Source organism: Python bivittatus, unplaced genomic scaffold (genome assembly GCF_059951505.1).
Source record: "Python bivittatus isolate LINGU-HERP-01145 unplaced genomic scaffold, Pbiv_v1 ctg000340_np1212, whole genome shotgun sequence".
Classification (NCBI taxonomy): domain Eukaryota; kingdom Metazoa; phylum Chordata; class Lepidosauria; order Squamata; family Pythonidae; genus Python; species Python bivittatus.
In genome coordinates this window covers 11,947,681-11,963,319 of record NW_028277056.1, presented here as the reverse complement: position 1 = coordinate 11,963,319, position 15,639 = coordinate 11,947,681, and the positions used below count along the sequence as shown (strand labels likewise).

Sequence of the window (15,639 nt, the reverse complement as noted above, 5' to 3'; positions counted from 1 at the left end):
ACTGGAGTAGGCTCACTGTTGGAACCTTATGTAGCAAAATGAAGATAAAATATATTCTATTCTTCACCCAATAAAAATCAAGCACGGTTCCCTGAAACTATTTCTGTTACTTTAACAGATTACAAGGGGTTGACAATATATCTTCTGAGCTGAATTCAAGGAGTGTAGAGCAGATCCAGAGATTGTACAGAAAGGTTTCCACATGGTATACATATAGGGGCCTTTGAAGAGGTATTCACCTACCCCCATTTCCATCTTCTGCCATTATAACACTATTGGAAAAGGAGGAAGGCTAACATCACCAGATCCGGGCTGCAAAAATCTGAATGACCATTAGACCATTAGATGAATGACCATTAGATGGTAACAAACATTAGTTTTCTGTTTCTCTTGGCTGCCATCAAGTGGTTATCTGCATTTCTGTAGTCCAGATTTAGTAGCCTTAAGAAAGCCAAAAGAACAGGCTTAAACTGGTCGGATTCAGAGATTTCCCCTATATTGTCCCATTTTTAAAAATTAATTATGTATTCTGATTTTAATCCATGTTCCATAGTGACTACAATCATGTCCTCTGTAACAAGTTGTGATGATGTCAACATGACACTGATGATCATTATACAAGTGGCATGATCATGTAAAGATGTAAAACATCTGACAAAAGTTTGTAAGTCACGTTGTCTGCATGATGACGTCATCACACCCATGTCCCCCTCCTCAGCTTGAAGGAGATTTTACCTTTTTTCCACCCTAGATGTCAAGTGTGGAGGGCCAGGCTAAACATTGACATCAGCCACTCAATTAGCAGCTATGTGACTGGATATCAGGAGTAAGTAACAGGTGAGATACAGGTAAATAGGTTTCACTGGGGTTGTAAATTTTGCTATTTACCCTACATCCCCAAACTCTCTTTGGAACCAAGTTTTTTTTTTTTTCCTATTCAAAAAGCAGATGCAGGGACCCCAATCCAGCTCAGGACTGCATTGCAAAACAAAAGATTGAAGCCTCTTGAAAATCTCTGAACATTTCTAGCATCTGTTATTTCTCATTAAAAACCATTCATGCAACCACTAATTGAATTAATATTATCCTTTTGTGCTTAGGGCCTTTTTTGCCTCCTCCCTGTTTAAAGAAATTCACACAGTTGCTAATTGCTAATCTATTTTAGCCCAGCATTTCAGACTCAGATTGGTAGCAGAGGTAATCTCTGAAGTGTGGTTTCCATGATGTGTTTTTAATTTAACTGAATTAATCACTTCATCATTTTTGTAGGCTGGTCTATCTCATTCACTGTGTTAACAGAACACACTTGCCCAGTTGTAGACCTAGTGGCTGCATTTGCACTATGCTATGCTTGGTTGATGGATCAACCTGAGATTTCAGATGATCTTCATTCCATCAGACTCAATGCAGCCTAACATAAGTATGGGGCAAGAATTAAAGTCACCTGAAAGCCTCCCAGGGGTCCTCCCATCTCTTATTTAATCATTAAAAACTATTGCTTACTAATTGACTGTTGAGCTCACCCCTCTTGCTGCCTTCTGCATCTTTAAAAGAGACTCAGAGATGATTCAGAAGATTGTTCATTGTTCATCTATTTCAATCCAGGATTTCTGTCTTAGAGACTTCTAGAAGAGATAATCCCTGAGTCATAGTTTTCATGATATGTTTTAATTGACTTGAATTAAGTATTCATATTTGCAAGCTGGCTATCTCAATTTCTCCTTTTTAGGTTCAATCCTGAATCCACATGAACTTTCTCTGAAAGCCATAGGATGCTAGGTTTCATGAATAACCAATTTGTCTATCTGAAATCAGACTAGACTTAGAGAATCTTGAGATGATCCAGAAGGTTATTTTTGTATAACATTTTTGCCCACATGTTCATTATTAAAAGCAAGGGTTTATTAACAGAATATCAGCAACCAATCCAATTTCCAAGGATGAAAAATTCTTGCATAGGACTTGTATAATTCAAGTCATTTCTGAACTACAGTTCTTAGCATTCTTGGGAGTTGTGGCCAGTTGGGGATGTTGTGAGCTGTAGTCCATCAGCATCTGAGGTCCCCATGTCATACCCAAGCATTTTTTGATTCCTAGACTTATCTATCCAGTTGTCCTATCAGTAAGGACTGGACCTTAAGTTAATAATAGATCATACCCTTTGCATACAAATGGTCCCAAACTGAACCTGGGATTGGTGGTGTGGTGGGGAGAGAACCTCTACTAAAGACTTTGAAGAACCACAGATAACACAGGAACTGTAACTGAGCAATGATAATATAAGGAAGCTTTCAATATCCAACATTCCCAACCCTCTTATGCATATTTGGTCTATAGAAGAGTCCCAGTGCCCCAGCATAATTCTAAGTTACCTCTGTTGACCCCCTTTCATAAGTGTTTGTAGTAGACAGGCAGGTCTGGGGAATCTCCATTTTAAGTTTCCCATGATACACCAACTCCCATTTCCATAAATCTCAACCCAAAGAGAGACCTCCAAAAGAGACTTTTTGCAGGGAAGGTGGTTGCAGATGGCATACTATGAGGAAGTTTTCCTTCTATGAACTTTCTTCATTTAATCTTACTACAGAACCAATGTGCCTTGGCAACTTCTTTTTTCTGCTGTGTCCCACGACCTTGTCTTCATTTCATCTCTAGCCCATACATGGGACAGGCTTAAGTTGTCCTTAACCTGAGTCAGTGTTAGCAATATTTTCCCCCTTATTCTTATACCATCCAAGGACAGCCTCAGTATATAATATTAAGCTTTATCATCCAATACCTTGGAAAAAAGTCTGATGGCTAGTAAGGACTGGGAGGCATTTGAGACCAAAAAGGGATCAGCAATAAAAACAAACATTTCATGCTGGTATAGTTTTCTGCCAAGTCAAACAGGTAGAAAGCATTTCAACTCAGCAGTGGGAAAAGGAAGTTAATGTGTCTGGGATTTCAACCCATTCTGGTTAGTCAGATGGAGCAGTGACACAGAAGGAGCAGTGACAGAAAAGCAGTGACACAGTGACACAGGAAGCAATACACTTGAGTGCTTCCTCTTCCCTCAGTTCCAAAGGAGAGCTTGCAAGAATAGATTGAGAACTTTGTGCCAACTGAAATATCTAAAGATGGCATGCAGCTCAAACGATACTGCAAAATAGCTGTAATGGTATGTGGGAATGACCTTGGGTGACAGGAGGAAGAGCCATAGACTTGGCAATGGTCAGATAAGAGGCAGCTGAGCCTGCAGAAGGAGTGTGGCCATGGCAAATGTCTCAGAAGGGACCCTCCCTAGTTTCTTGGGCTGTAAAGGCAAGGAGAGAGACATGTATTTTCAGACTTGCAAGATTCTGTTAATGTAACCTTACAATAAAGATAGAGCTAATAATCCTAGGTGTGCTTCTTGTCTGGATTATCTCAAGGGGCTGGCAATGGCTACTATCTAAGCAATTGTAGTGCAGAGTCTGGAACAAATAGAATCTTCAACTTTGCAGAGATTACTTATCTCAAAGACCTTTTTTTATCTCCCTTGTAGATTTTCTCTGTATCTCATTTTGGAGGAGAGTAATTGGGGAGATCGCTCTCATATTTCTCAGGAGATCCTTTGGGATTTTGCCCACCCTTCTCCCAATTGTTCATCCAAACAGGACAACATGTTATTTCTCCATACTATAACAGCTTGATACCAAGACATCAGCTCTACTCTATCAGAAAATGATAAAACAGGATACATGAATGGTGTCCAGACCTAAAGTCCAGACCTTCAAAACAATAACTGCTAACTGTTTTTGGATTAGCTTGTATGCTGGCTTTGTTGTTATACCATTATCAAAAGATGCCTTTAGTTTATCAGCTGTGCTGACCCTTCTGGCTGCCATGATGTTTTCTCAAAGACTGTAAATCAATTAGCATTACTTTTCAGTGCTAACAAAGGAAGCTGGAAAGGCAGCCAAAATGTGCAGCTTATTATGGCTACAACAGGCAATCTTGTGGAGGTGCATATGTCAAAAGTGGGTAGGACCAGGGTCACTTTTGACAGAAGGTCTGGGTTTGTGTGTGTGTGTGTGTGTGTGTGTGTGTGTGTGTGTGAAGTCGAGAGTCACATGTGTCTCTTAAAATCACAGGTTGCATTCTCCTGATGTACATTTTTTGTGGCACATTTCTACCAGTTGCTATGTTTAATGCGCTTCCATATATGGTAATAATAAATTTCAGGGGACTCCCATACACCAGAATTCAAACTCCAGTCCAAGGAAATTTATCTTTATATCTACTGTGAGTTGGAAGAAAATGTGCATGTCCATTGGCTTCATAAAGCATTGTATTAACAATGTGGCAGATGTGGGTCCAGTGCCACCTTGAAGCTAGTTCCATTAAGAAGTTACTCAGCTTTGGAAATTATCTCTAATCTCCCTTCCTTCTTGTCTCTCATCATATACTATGTTTTCACATCCCTTGTCTTCTAATTCTTTCTTATTGTCCAAGAAATCCACTTAAAAGTAACCCAGTAGCTTTTTTATTCCCAGCTCTCTCTGCTTCTTTTTGCTGTTTTCACAACTTTCACTCCCCTCTGATTCATATCTTCCACATTACATTTAAGCTCAACTTTGGCCTTCACAAACAAAGCAAAATTCTATCCTTGTGAGTTACTTAAAAAAAACCAAAACTGTAGTTCTGCCTAACCTTCTATTTACAAAACATCTGAATTCTGCCAGCGCACAATCAAGAGGAATGTGAATGCACGGTGAAGACATTAATTTAGAGGTTGGTTTATGGAAAAAAAACTTAAGCTACTTCTCAGCTTACCAGGAAAGAACATGCTGATCTGGTTTGTATTACTGAAACTTGGTTAGATGAAAGGAGGAATGTAAATCTCCCCCAGATGTACCCAGCAGTTGTACTTCGGAGTATGCCTTAAGGCAGTGTTGTCCAAACTTGGCCACTTTAAGATGAGTGGACTTCAACTCATGCTGGCTGGGGAATTCTGGGAGTTGAAGTCCACTCATCTTAAAGTGGCCAAGTTTGGACAACACTGCCTTAAGGTATGATGAGGGGCAGTATCTCCTGCTCCAGAGATATATCAGCTGCTGAATCAAAACCACTTTCCAAGAGCCCACCATTTTCAGATTCCAGTTCCTGGTGCTCAGTATCAGGGACAGGATAAAGATTATATTGGCGTACCATCCATTACTTTGTTCAACAGCATCACTTTCTGAGTTGATGAATGCAGTCTTGGAGTAGGAGTTAAGGGCTGCCTTGACTGGCATGATTCAAGATGTCACAAACTCTATCAAAGTTAATCAAGCAGAACACACTGAATGTGAAATGGAAGCCCAACTTGCAGCAGGAATCCCATACAGTATCCGTGTTTTTCTTGTCAGCTTCCCTTCATCACAGATGCTATTTTTTTTAATGAATACACATTGGTGATTTTAAAGACATAGAAGTTAGGAGAGAATGGATAGGGTAGAGAAATTAACTTAGGAAAAAAGGTGATAACATTTTTTTCTACTGAGATTGTTGCTCCGGGCATACTTATGTTCTAACCATGTTTACTTTCCATTTATCTCACTAACTGCGGTCTCTGATACTTTTAACAATATCCACATGTGGTTCTCATTCCCCAAAGGATCATGAGTTCATGAGCTAGCAGAATATATGAGTCAGGGAGCCACTGGATGAGCATAGATGGGGGTCTGTTTTCAGGGCTTCTGTTGTGGTGATAATAGAGGAGAAATATTTAGGGCTGTTCAAAGTTGTCCAAGTGTGTTCCAGTCCAATGAAGTTGTGACTGAATCACCCCACTGAAGCAGAGTTGTAAAGTGGACCACAAACTGCTCTGAAGTAGTACATCAAAGGGCTTCACAGGTTCAGTGGTTTTCCTGCAGCTTCTGGGGTTGTTATACATTGATGTGAATAGCTGGCCAAATGAGATTCATGCCTACCAAAAACTCTGTAAGCCCGCTTTAGACGTCATTCATTTCCTCAGCTCTCAACTAGTTCTGCAAACATAGCTGAAAGCGAGTCACTCTCAATTCAGGTCTCAACCAGATTCAAGAACGACACCCCTAAAAACTCATCCACTTAATCCCTACACTCACAAATGACCAGCCACAAGCCTTACCTTTGAGAAGGTAACGAAAGATTTCTTGCCAACAGAATGGGGAGTTCAGCTCAGCTTTCAGCACTCTGAATGTGGGATCAAGACTGATGAGTGTAGTATCTACTCTTGGGTCAAATGCTGTTTCTTTTTTATTTTAAAAAACCCATGATTGGGGCAGATTTAAGTCTCTCAGCCATGAGTGAATGGGAGCCGCTGGCCTAAACATTTCCTTTAAAACAGAATGGTGATGCTAAGCTTATGAATGCCATTTTTTTCTCTGCCAGCCTCTTTCTCTATTGCTTACTACCCCTAAGTCTTTATGTTTTACTGTATTAGCCTGAGGCTGCTGCTCTGCTAATTAACTTATCCAGAATGTTGCCAGCAAGCTATAACCTTGACTGAACTCTGCCAGTGATAATAGGTTCTTCCTGGGAGGGTCCAAGCTTGCCAACCAGCTATACTAGCTCTCCTGCATCCATACAAAAATCTGGGATCAGAAGCAGCAAAGCATACTACCCCATCAAGGCAAATCAATGTTCATTCTTCAGTATTATGCAAAGGCTAGCACTCCAGAAAAATAAGTAGGCATCATACAAGTTTATAGTTTTTAAATGTGGTGAAACCCTTAAAAGTGGGTAGCTGAAGTTTAACAGGGTTGATGTTCTCTAAAGGACATTATCTTTTTCTGAACTGAATCTCAAATTGGATTGAATCAAATTACAGTGGTACCTCTAGTTACGAACTTAATCCATTCCGTGACTCTGGTTGCGACTCGAGTTGGTCTCAAGTTGAGGTAAAATTTCCCATAAGGTTCAATGTAAATACGGTTAATCCGTTCTGCCCTCTGAATTTGGTCGCACCACGAGGCAAATTTCCCCATAAGGTTCAATGTAAATACGGCTAATCCGCCCTCCAAATTTGGTCGCACCCCGAGGTAAATTTCCCCCATAAGGTTCAATGTAAATACGGCTAAACAGTTCTGAAACATATGGATTTTATTTTTAAACCTCAAAAACCTTCCAAACGCCACAAAAACCTTCCAAACGCCACAAAACACACCACAAGCCTCACCGAATGTCTCCTTGCTACTGTGATCTCGCCCACAGGAAGCCGTGACTGCATGGCAGCAGGGAAAATGGCTGTGGATCCGGTTCGTAAGTAGAGGCAGAGTTCGCAAGTAGAGGTAAATTTTGGGGGCCGGAGCTGGTCGTATCTTGAAAAATCCGTAAGGAGGGGCATTCGTAACTAGAGGTACCACTGTAGTTTGACTTGGAATCTTGAATCAAAAACTCAAGTTGAACTATGCCCTCTTTGAAATTCAAATTTCCAGTTTGAACTGAACCAGTGTTGATTTCCACAGGCCTAGAAAGTTTATTTCTCTGCCCTTATTTCATCTACGTGACACCAATTTTCAGAACTATTTCATTTTCAGATGGTAAGGGTTCTGGTTAATTTGGGGACCAAACTAGAGCTTTCAGGAATCAATTTGCACTGCATATGGTGATTCTGCACTAAACCCCCACATCGTTAACAGAATCAGATACAGGAGCAGCGAGAACACCTTATGGCCTGTTGCTTTGAATACCTTTCAAACTGAGGATGTGGATCAACTTTTTGGGAGTCCTGAGGGCCATCACCTATTTCCTAGAACCTTCCCCACTGCGGCTTTCAAAATCTGCTAGGGTAGAACTGAGTGTCTGGATCTTGGTAATAAATGCTTCTTTGAGGGAGGGAATGCTTGTCATTCAGGAGATTGTGTTTAGGCCTATACAGAAAAAATTAGGCTCCACAATCTTTGTTAACTTGAGTCTATCCTTAATTTTTTAGCAAATTCTGCAGCTTATCCCAACCTCTCATAACCTGGTCATCTCAGAAGACATGGGTTATTTGCCACCATTTCAATCTTGGTTTAGGGCTGGGTTAGGATAGAAACAGTCTTGGTTATCCTCATAGATGATGTACGTCAAAGAACTCAGAGGAGAATTGTGATATTCTTTGTTCTCCTGGATCTCTTAGCAGCTTTTATTACTGTCAGTCATAGTACTGTATATTTCAGAGTCACTGCCTGGAGTACAAGTGGGAGTTTCTTTAGTTCTTTACTATGTTCTTTTTTTAAACCAATAATTGTGTTCATGTACAGCAGAATCAGTTTACTCAGCTATGAGATTTATTTAGATAACAGCTTCATACCCTGGAGGTAAACTATAGTTTAGGGAGGAAGGCATTGCAAATGACAAAATACAGAGCCAATTTGATGAATATGGAAATACAAATAAGCAGAGTAAATAAAAACAAAAGGTTTTGTGGTACCTTCAAAATTAACATTTATTATAGTATAAGAATGTATATTTATTTCAGCAATAAAGGCAAAGGAATTCATGTCATCTTTGTAAGCAATTCCATGAAACAGGTCAGGATTGTTAAGGATCAAGTTTTATATGTTACATATAACCCAAAAATTCACAAGGTAAGGCATAATTGCTCATTTTACTTTTTAAGATGATGATTTTGCAGAATGATTCCTTTCCTTAGTGTCTTTGATGCCTTTAAGTCTTCCCAGTTCATCTTTATTTTACAAGCAAGGATGTAATTCTATCATGCTCCGTGACTCTTTCTAAAATATTTTCTTGGGTGTTTTAATTTTACACTGGTAACATTTTAAGAGATTCCAGACAGTGCTTCATTTCTAAAAAGAGATATTGTGAGATTTAAATCTGTCTCCAAATACTCAGATCTGGAATAATTCCCTTCTAATCCTTGATGGATGGGGGCTCTGAAAAGTTACTCAGTGAGTAAGACAGACTCATTTAGTCTTTATAAATTAATAGAAGAGAATATGTGTTGCTCAGGGTTGAACGGTGGAGTCCCTGGAGTTCTCTGAGCTTGGCTGTTTTCTTTATATATTTAATGTTCAACTCCAGGCACTGGAAACAGATGTCCTGGGCAAAGCAAGCTGATTAATATTTTTGATCTTGATTGTTTATGAATCTTACTAATTTTGTATCCTATCTATTATTTTATTTGTTTACTTAATTACATCCGAGGATCCAGGACATATCAAATATGGTTCTTCCCTTTTCATTTTATCCTTACAACAACACTACTCAGTAGGTCAAGCTGAACGAGGGGGCCAGTGAGCTTCATGGTTGGAGAGAGGTTAGAACCTAGAGCTCTTAAGGTCTGTCCTGAAGCTTTAATTGTAGCATCATACTGATTATCCCATGAGATCAAGTTAATATCTGTAATCACCTGTTCCTTCTAAAGTCACAGTCCTTTAAGCAAGGTTTATCTGAGAGGCAATGATTAGATCAAGGTCATGTCCTAAACTTGAAATCATTTTCTTTAGTACTTCAACTTCCTAGAACTTCATCAAACTACTAGCAGTGGTAGTTGCTTTTTGTTGTTGTTGTTCTAAAAAGTCAACCACGAGAACAAGTGTGCATGCACACCTTTATGTCATTTGCCAAATTTAAGACTAAAATACTGATCACAGAAAAAGCTTTGAGAACTAGAGAGTATTTTATTGAACAAACAGACACTAATACCTTTTGTATTTGCATGCATGTCCATGGAGAAGTAATGGGGTTTACTTGCAGATAAGGTGAGTAAAGAATTGCAGCTTAAAGCATTCACATGAGATTAACCAGCTTTGGTGAAATTTAACACTCGTACTTAAATAAAAATAAAGCAAAATGACACCAGAAAGTGTTGGAAGGAAGGAAGGAAGGAAGGAAGGAAGGAAGGAAGGAAGGAAGGAAGGAAGGAAGGAAGGAAGGAAGGAAGGAAGGAAGGAGAATTCCTCTGGCATGCTGACACACAGAGCATTCTAGTTACCGTGCATCTCCACATTACACACAAGGGAACTGTCCATCTACCAGGTGCTGAAAAGAACACTGGTTCCTCTGTATATTCCAGCCATCTGCAATTACTGGTTTTAACCAGAGGGGTGAACACACATTTCTCCCCTTGAATAGAAAAAGCTCTCAGATCAACTTAATTGTACATAGCTAGCTTGCTGTTTCTTCATGCTGACTGCCAAGCAAAGGGATGAGAGATGGTAAGCAAGACAGATAAAGGATACTGTGAACTTCGTTGATGAAACAGACTGAAGGTTGAACATTACGTCCCATTAAAAACAATGGGCCTTACATCTGAATGAATAATCTTGTCCTTACTTTAACAAATACATGGGCTGTTGTCCATCACAACTTATATCATAATACATTTGCTACTCCTCACAGTGGTGATTGCCAACATATGGTCTGTGGAAAACTAGATGATCTGCTGCGACCTTCCCATCTTCACAAGCCAGAGCTCAGCTACCACCTCAGCTGTCTTTGTGCACTGAGAGTCATCTGGTGAGAGTCTGCTTGCTGTCACTGTCTCACCTCCCTGCATATACTGACAGTCAGCTGATGAGATCTTGTTTGTCATCTCAGCTCTGTCTCCTCATGTTTCCTGAAAATCTGATGAAAGCCTAGACAGTGCCTTAACCCTGTTTCTCTGAGCTTCCCAGAATGTTCAGTTAGAAGGCTACACAACAAAGCCATAAAATTTCCCTGGTGAAAGAGGAATGTACAGTTGGACATTGTGGCACAATTCTCTCATTTCCCAAGAAATTGAGAAGATCATCTATTCAAGCTTGAAGATCATCTATTCAAGCTTGTATATATGGATGCTGCCTGAGTACAAATTGCATGGTGAAGTGAGAGGTATGCCTTCTGGCTCCCAAAATCTCCCAGAGCCTGTTGGAGTACTTCATTCCAGCCCACATCCTAAGCAAAAAGTTTATACATTCACCTATGTCCTATGTTTGCCTTGTTGTAAGCACTGGATTCCATAGTTGGCTTTTGCTCATCTGGGGGCAACACTGAAGGCAGCTCTAAGTCCAGTTATGAAATTAGTATAATTGTCTATCTTTAGGGTGTTCCTGAAAGAGAGGCACCATTTTGCAGCTTCCCATCAAAATGCCAATTATAAGCTGGACTTGGGAGCAATCTGTAGGAAATTCTCCTGTTCTCAAAGGGATGCACAATTCACACTGAATGATGGTCATAAACCTTTTGTGACTCCCATCATACTTGACAGGCAAGCAACTGGGAAATTGTAGCATCATGGTGTCGAAACTACTGTGGCCAGTGGTTGCTGTGCGTGCCCATTTACTGCACATATGATTCAAATAATCTGTCTGGATCATCACCTAGTTCTGATGCTGGGCTACTTGGTTTTGACACAGGAGTAAGGTGTTAGCAGCTTGCTCAGTAGCCTGAGGTGTTCCAACTACTGCTATATGTCAAATGCAAGCCCTATTTGCAGTGAGATCAAGGACTAGATTTGTGTGTCTTTCTCCCACCTGTGTGGGATGAAGTACTTCTCTATTTTAGATCCCTTGTAATGGAAAGAGTCTAGTCTGGTTCCAGGCTGTTTGCTCTTCTTACTTTGCCAGAACTTTCACACATAGCTACTTTTTCTAAGAAACGATGGGAAGATAATTCACCTCAAAGTAAAAAGAAAAAAGATCCAAATAAATCTTTGGAGGATGAAGTAACAGTCACTCTTCCCTCTTCTTCTCTGTCCTTCCCCACCCCAATTCAATGAGCACACACAGGAAGATTAACAAACAGAAGCTGTTCTTTCACAGGTATTTTGAAAAGGTTCATAAATGTCTATTTATATCCATGCTGATATAACAAGGCTGAAAATGCCCAGTAGTTTTTAACTCAAACTAGTGATGAGACTCCATCAGTGTAATGCATTATAGATGAATGAAGACTGACGCAATTGAAAGCTGTTTTAATTTTGGATACAGTAGAGCATTCAACACTTTAAAGCAAAGTTGAGAAATCCCACAGAATGTCCTGCAATTCTTAGGATAGATCATGGACATCATTTAGATCCAAGCTAGCCTGGAAGCTAAGACCCAATGAAAGTAGTCCTACATACAGGTAGTCCTCATTGAATGACAACACGTTCAGTGACTGTTCAAAGTTGCGAAGGTGCTGAATGAGAGGGACTTATGACTGGTCCTCATAGTTGTGGCCATTGCAGAATCCCCACAATCATGTGATTGCAATTCAGGCACTTGACAACCGGCTCACAATTATGATGTTGCAGTGTCCCACAGTTACATGATCACCATCTGGGACATTCACCGATGGCTTCCAACAAGCAAAGTCAATGGGGAAGCTGGCAGGAGGTTGCAAATGGTGATCACCTGACCTCAGGATGCTGTGATTGTGCACAATTCACCTAATGATGGCAACTGGGACTGCCGCAACTGCCTTTGTAAGTTGATGCAGTCATGTGATGTCACGCTTTATGACCATGTTGCTTAGCAACAGAGTTGTTGGTCCCAGTCACCATTGTTAAGTGAGGACTACCTGTACTATGTTTGCTATGGACATTAAAGTTGCAAATAGGCAAGAAAAAAAGACTCGGGGGAGTTTATGAGAGATGGCATACCAATCTCATTCATGATCAGGAAACGTTTTGGGGGCTGAGCTCATATGGTCTGCATTTTGGAATCTATCAAGCCCTGTGTGTGGAGCAGGCATGACTATGCTCACTAGGAATTAGCCACAGAAAATGTTTTAAGTTGAATCCTGCACATGCAAAAGTGAGTGGCATAAAGAAATGCACTGAAGTGGTTTAGTCATAGATGGAGAAAGAATGAGAATTAAGTCGCAAAATAAATATCAGAAGAAGAATGAATGAGTGGAGAGGAAGGGGAAGATCAAGAGAGCCATGTGTCAGCCTTGCGAGGTAATCCAGACAAGAAGCACACCCAGATGAACTAATTCTACTTTATTGTAAAGTTACATTAACAGAGTCTTGCAAGTCTGAAAGCACATCTCTCCCTCCTTGCCTTTACAATCCAAGAAACTAGGGTGGGTCCCTTCTGATATATTTGCCATGCCCACATTCCTTCTGAGGGCTCAGCTGCTGCTTATATGGCCATTGTCTAGTCTGCAGTTCTTCCACCTGTCTCCCAAGGTCATTCCAACATACCATTACAGACAGTCCTCATTTAATGACCCTAATTGGGAGCAGCAACTCCGTCACTAAGCAACATGATCATAAAGTGAAACATAACGTGACCGTGCTGGACTTAATGTCAGTCCCACTGTGGTCATTAAGCTAATCACCTCTGCTTGTTAAATGTGATGTCACATGACCATGTCTTGTGACTTCCTGAGAGCTTCTCCATTGACTTTGCTTGTCAGAAACTGACTGTGAAGCTTGCAAATCTTGTGATCACGTGGCTGCAGGGATGCTGGGATGGCTGCAACTGTGAGAACTGGTCATAAAGCTACTTTTTCAGCACCATCATAAGTTTAAACAGTCACTAAACAGGGCAGTCATTAACCAAGGGCTACTTGTACTCCATGTTAGATAGAGTTAATGAGATCCTCAGAAGGAAAGAGATGAGAAATTTAAAGAACAAAAGGTAATCTATGAATGTGGAAGTGAAAATGGTTGGCAAGGATAGAAAGATCTGGAGTGGGACAGCGAATGGTGTTGGTGTAAACTAGCTTTCACTCTGTTTCCTTTTTCAGTCTCATACCTTTAATTTCTTTTCTTTATTATTTCTTATCCTTTTCTCTGCATTGCATAAGGTTCCTTACCCTGAATGGGAAAAGTGCAATAGACATGCATGTATCTTGCGCATATGGCCTGGTGGCCTCTGAGCATGAACAGAGAGAATAAGAGGTACTCAGTGATGCTGCAACCAGAATCATCTGGAACTTTAAAATGTTTAAGCCAATAGCCTAGGTCTGTAGAGCAGAGTTTCTCAACCTCAGCAACTTTAAGATGTGTGGACTTCAACTCCCAGAATTCCCCAGCCAGCTATGCTGGCTGGGGAATTCTGGGAATTGACATCCATACATCTTAAAGTTGCTAATCTTGGGAAACATTGCTGTAGAGGATAGGTTATTCAGCAGCTATTAGCCGTGCTAAATAAATGGAGATTTCATGCCAAAGGCAATACATCAGAACACCTAGTTGTTGGGGAGCAACAACAGGGAAAGTGCATCTTTCATGAGTCTTCGTGGCTGGGGAAGGCGCCTCCTTGGCTCCTCTGGGAAGCAGGATCCTAAACTTAAGGACACTTTGGTCTGACAAGACCTTTGCTTACATCTTAGAGGGAGGATGGATCTCACCGTTCCTGGAGCAGAGATTGCGATTCTCAGTAAAATTCTTAGAAAGCGCGGTGTCCATTTTGGGTCCCCCATTGAAAAAAAACACATACTATTTAAACTGCAAACTTCCCATTTGCGATTCTAAACCTTGCCTTCCTTTCCTTGCAGCAAAGACGCCTGGCTTTCAGTGCCCAACCGTAACCCCGGTCTCTGAGCCTCAGTTCCCCCTCTGGTAGGGGACTGGCTTCTTGCCTCGAGGAAGGCGAGCCACCAAGCCAAGGGAGAGGCAGCACCGGGCGTGCTTTCCCGCTCCCCTCGCCCCCTGTTCTTGTCCCGGTGGAACTCACAGCCCCATAAACCGTCCCTCGGCGGGGGGCGCGCGCGCCGGGGCGCATGCCTGGCCGCCTCCCCTCGTACCTGCATTCCTGAGCTTGCGGTTCTTGAACACCGAGACGACGACCAGCAGGCTTCCCACCACGTCCACGACCGTGGTAAAGATCAGGACGCTGGACAGCGCCGCGACGACCCAGCCCGGCCTCGGGTCTGCGGCCGCCTCTGCAGACGAACCTGCCGCCGCCGCCTCCCCGTCTTCCTCCCCGCGCTGGGGGAAGGCGAAGCCCCCTCGCCCTCCCAGCCCGCAGCAGTTCCTCAGAGAGCCATTCCCCAGCATTTCGGAGCAGCCCCTCTGCGCCTCCAGAGCGGCCGCCCTCCTCCTCCTCCTGCCCCGCGCCCGCCGCCTCTGCCTCCTCCTCGCATTGGAAAGGGGCGCTCCGGAGCGCCTAGTTTGTCCGGCCCCCCGCCCTCTGGCCCGCTCGCCCCACGAGCGCTCCTCCGCCGCTCTCCGCACCGCGAGGGGCTTTAAGAGGTTGCTGTTCCCCCCGTCCGCGGGCCCGCCTCCCTTTCTCCCTCCAAACAAGAGGCGCGAAAGGAGGAAGGCGGGGCTTCGGTCATGGGGAGGCGGTGAAAGACCCCCCAATCCCCACCCTCTTCCTTCTGCTCCTGGAAGGGAAAAGAAGGAAAGAATCCCGAGCCCCGCCCATTCGGGGTACGCCACGCCTCCTCTGTCCGGGTAGGCGGGGTTTCCAGGGTTCCAAAGTAACTTCCTTGCCGTTCATTGCTCTGAGGCTTTGGAGGAGATACAGGATACAGAAATCCTTAATGAAAGTCTAAATGCTTCAATACTAAATACAGTATAGGAGAATATGTATGTATGTATGTATGTATGAGTAAATACTTTTCTTTCTTTCCAGAAAGAGTTAAAGACCTGTCTCTGCCAGCTTGCGTGGGGCAAGAAGAGTTTTAACCAAAACTGGGGGTGGCTGGCACCCTGATGATGCTCCCCAAGCCTTATACTCTCTAGTTACCATCAATCCTCGGAATATACTTATTTATTTAGGACTATTG

General features: G+C 42.1%; 1 protein-coding gene across 1 annotated transcript in view; it reads right to left on the bottom strand.

The window, feature by feature from the left end:
• MTNR1B (melatonin receptor 1B) overlaps positions 1-14,905 on the bottom strand; it is a 29,146-nt gene extending 14,241 nt beyond the window's left edge. Inside the window, 1 exon segment of the mRNA XM_088140847.1 lies at positions 14,653-14,905. Coding sequence (XP_087996973.1) covers positions 14,653-14,905 — 253 coding nt within the window.
• Positions 14,906-15,639: the final 734 nt, after the last annotated feature.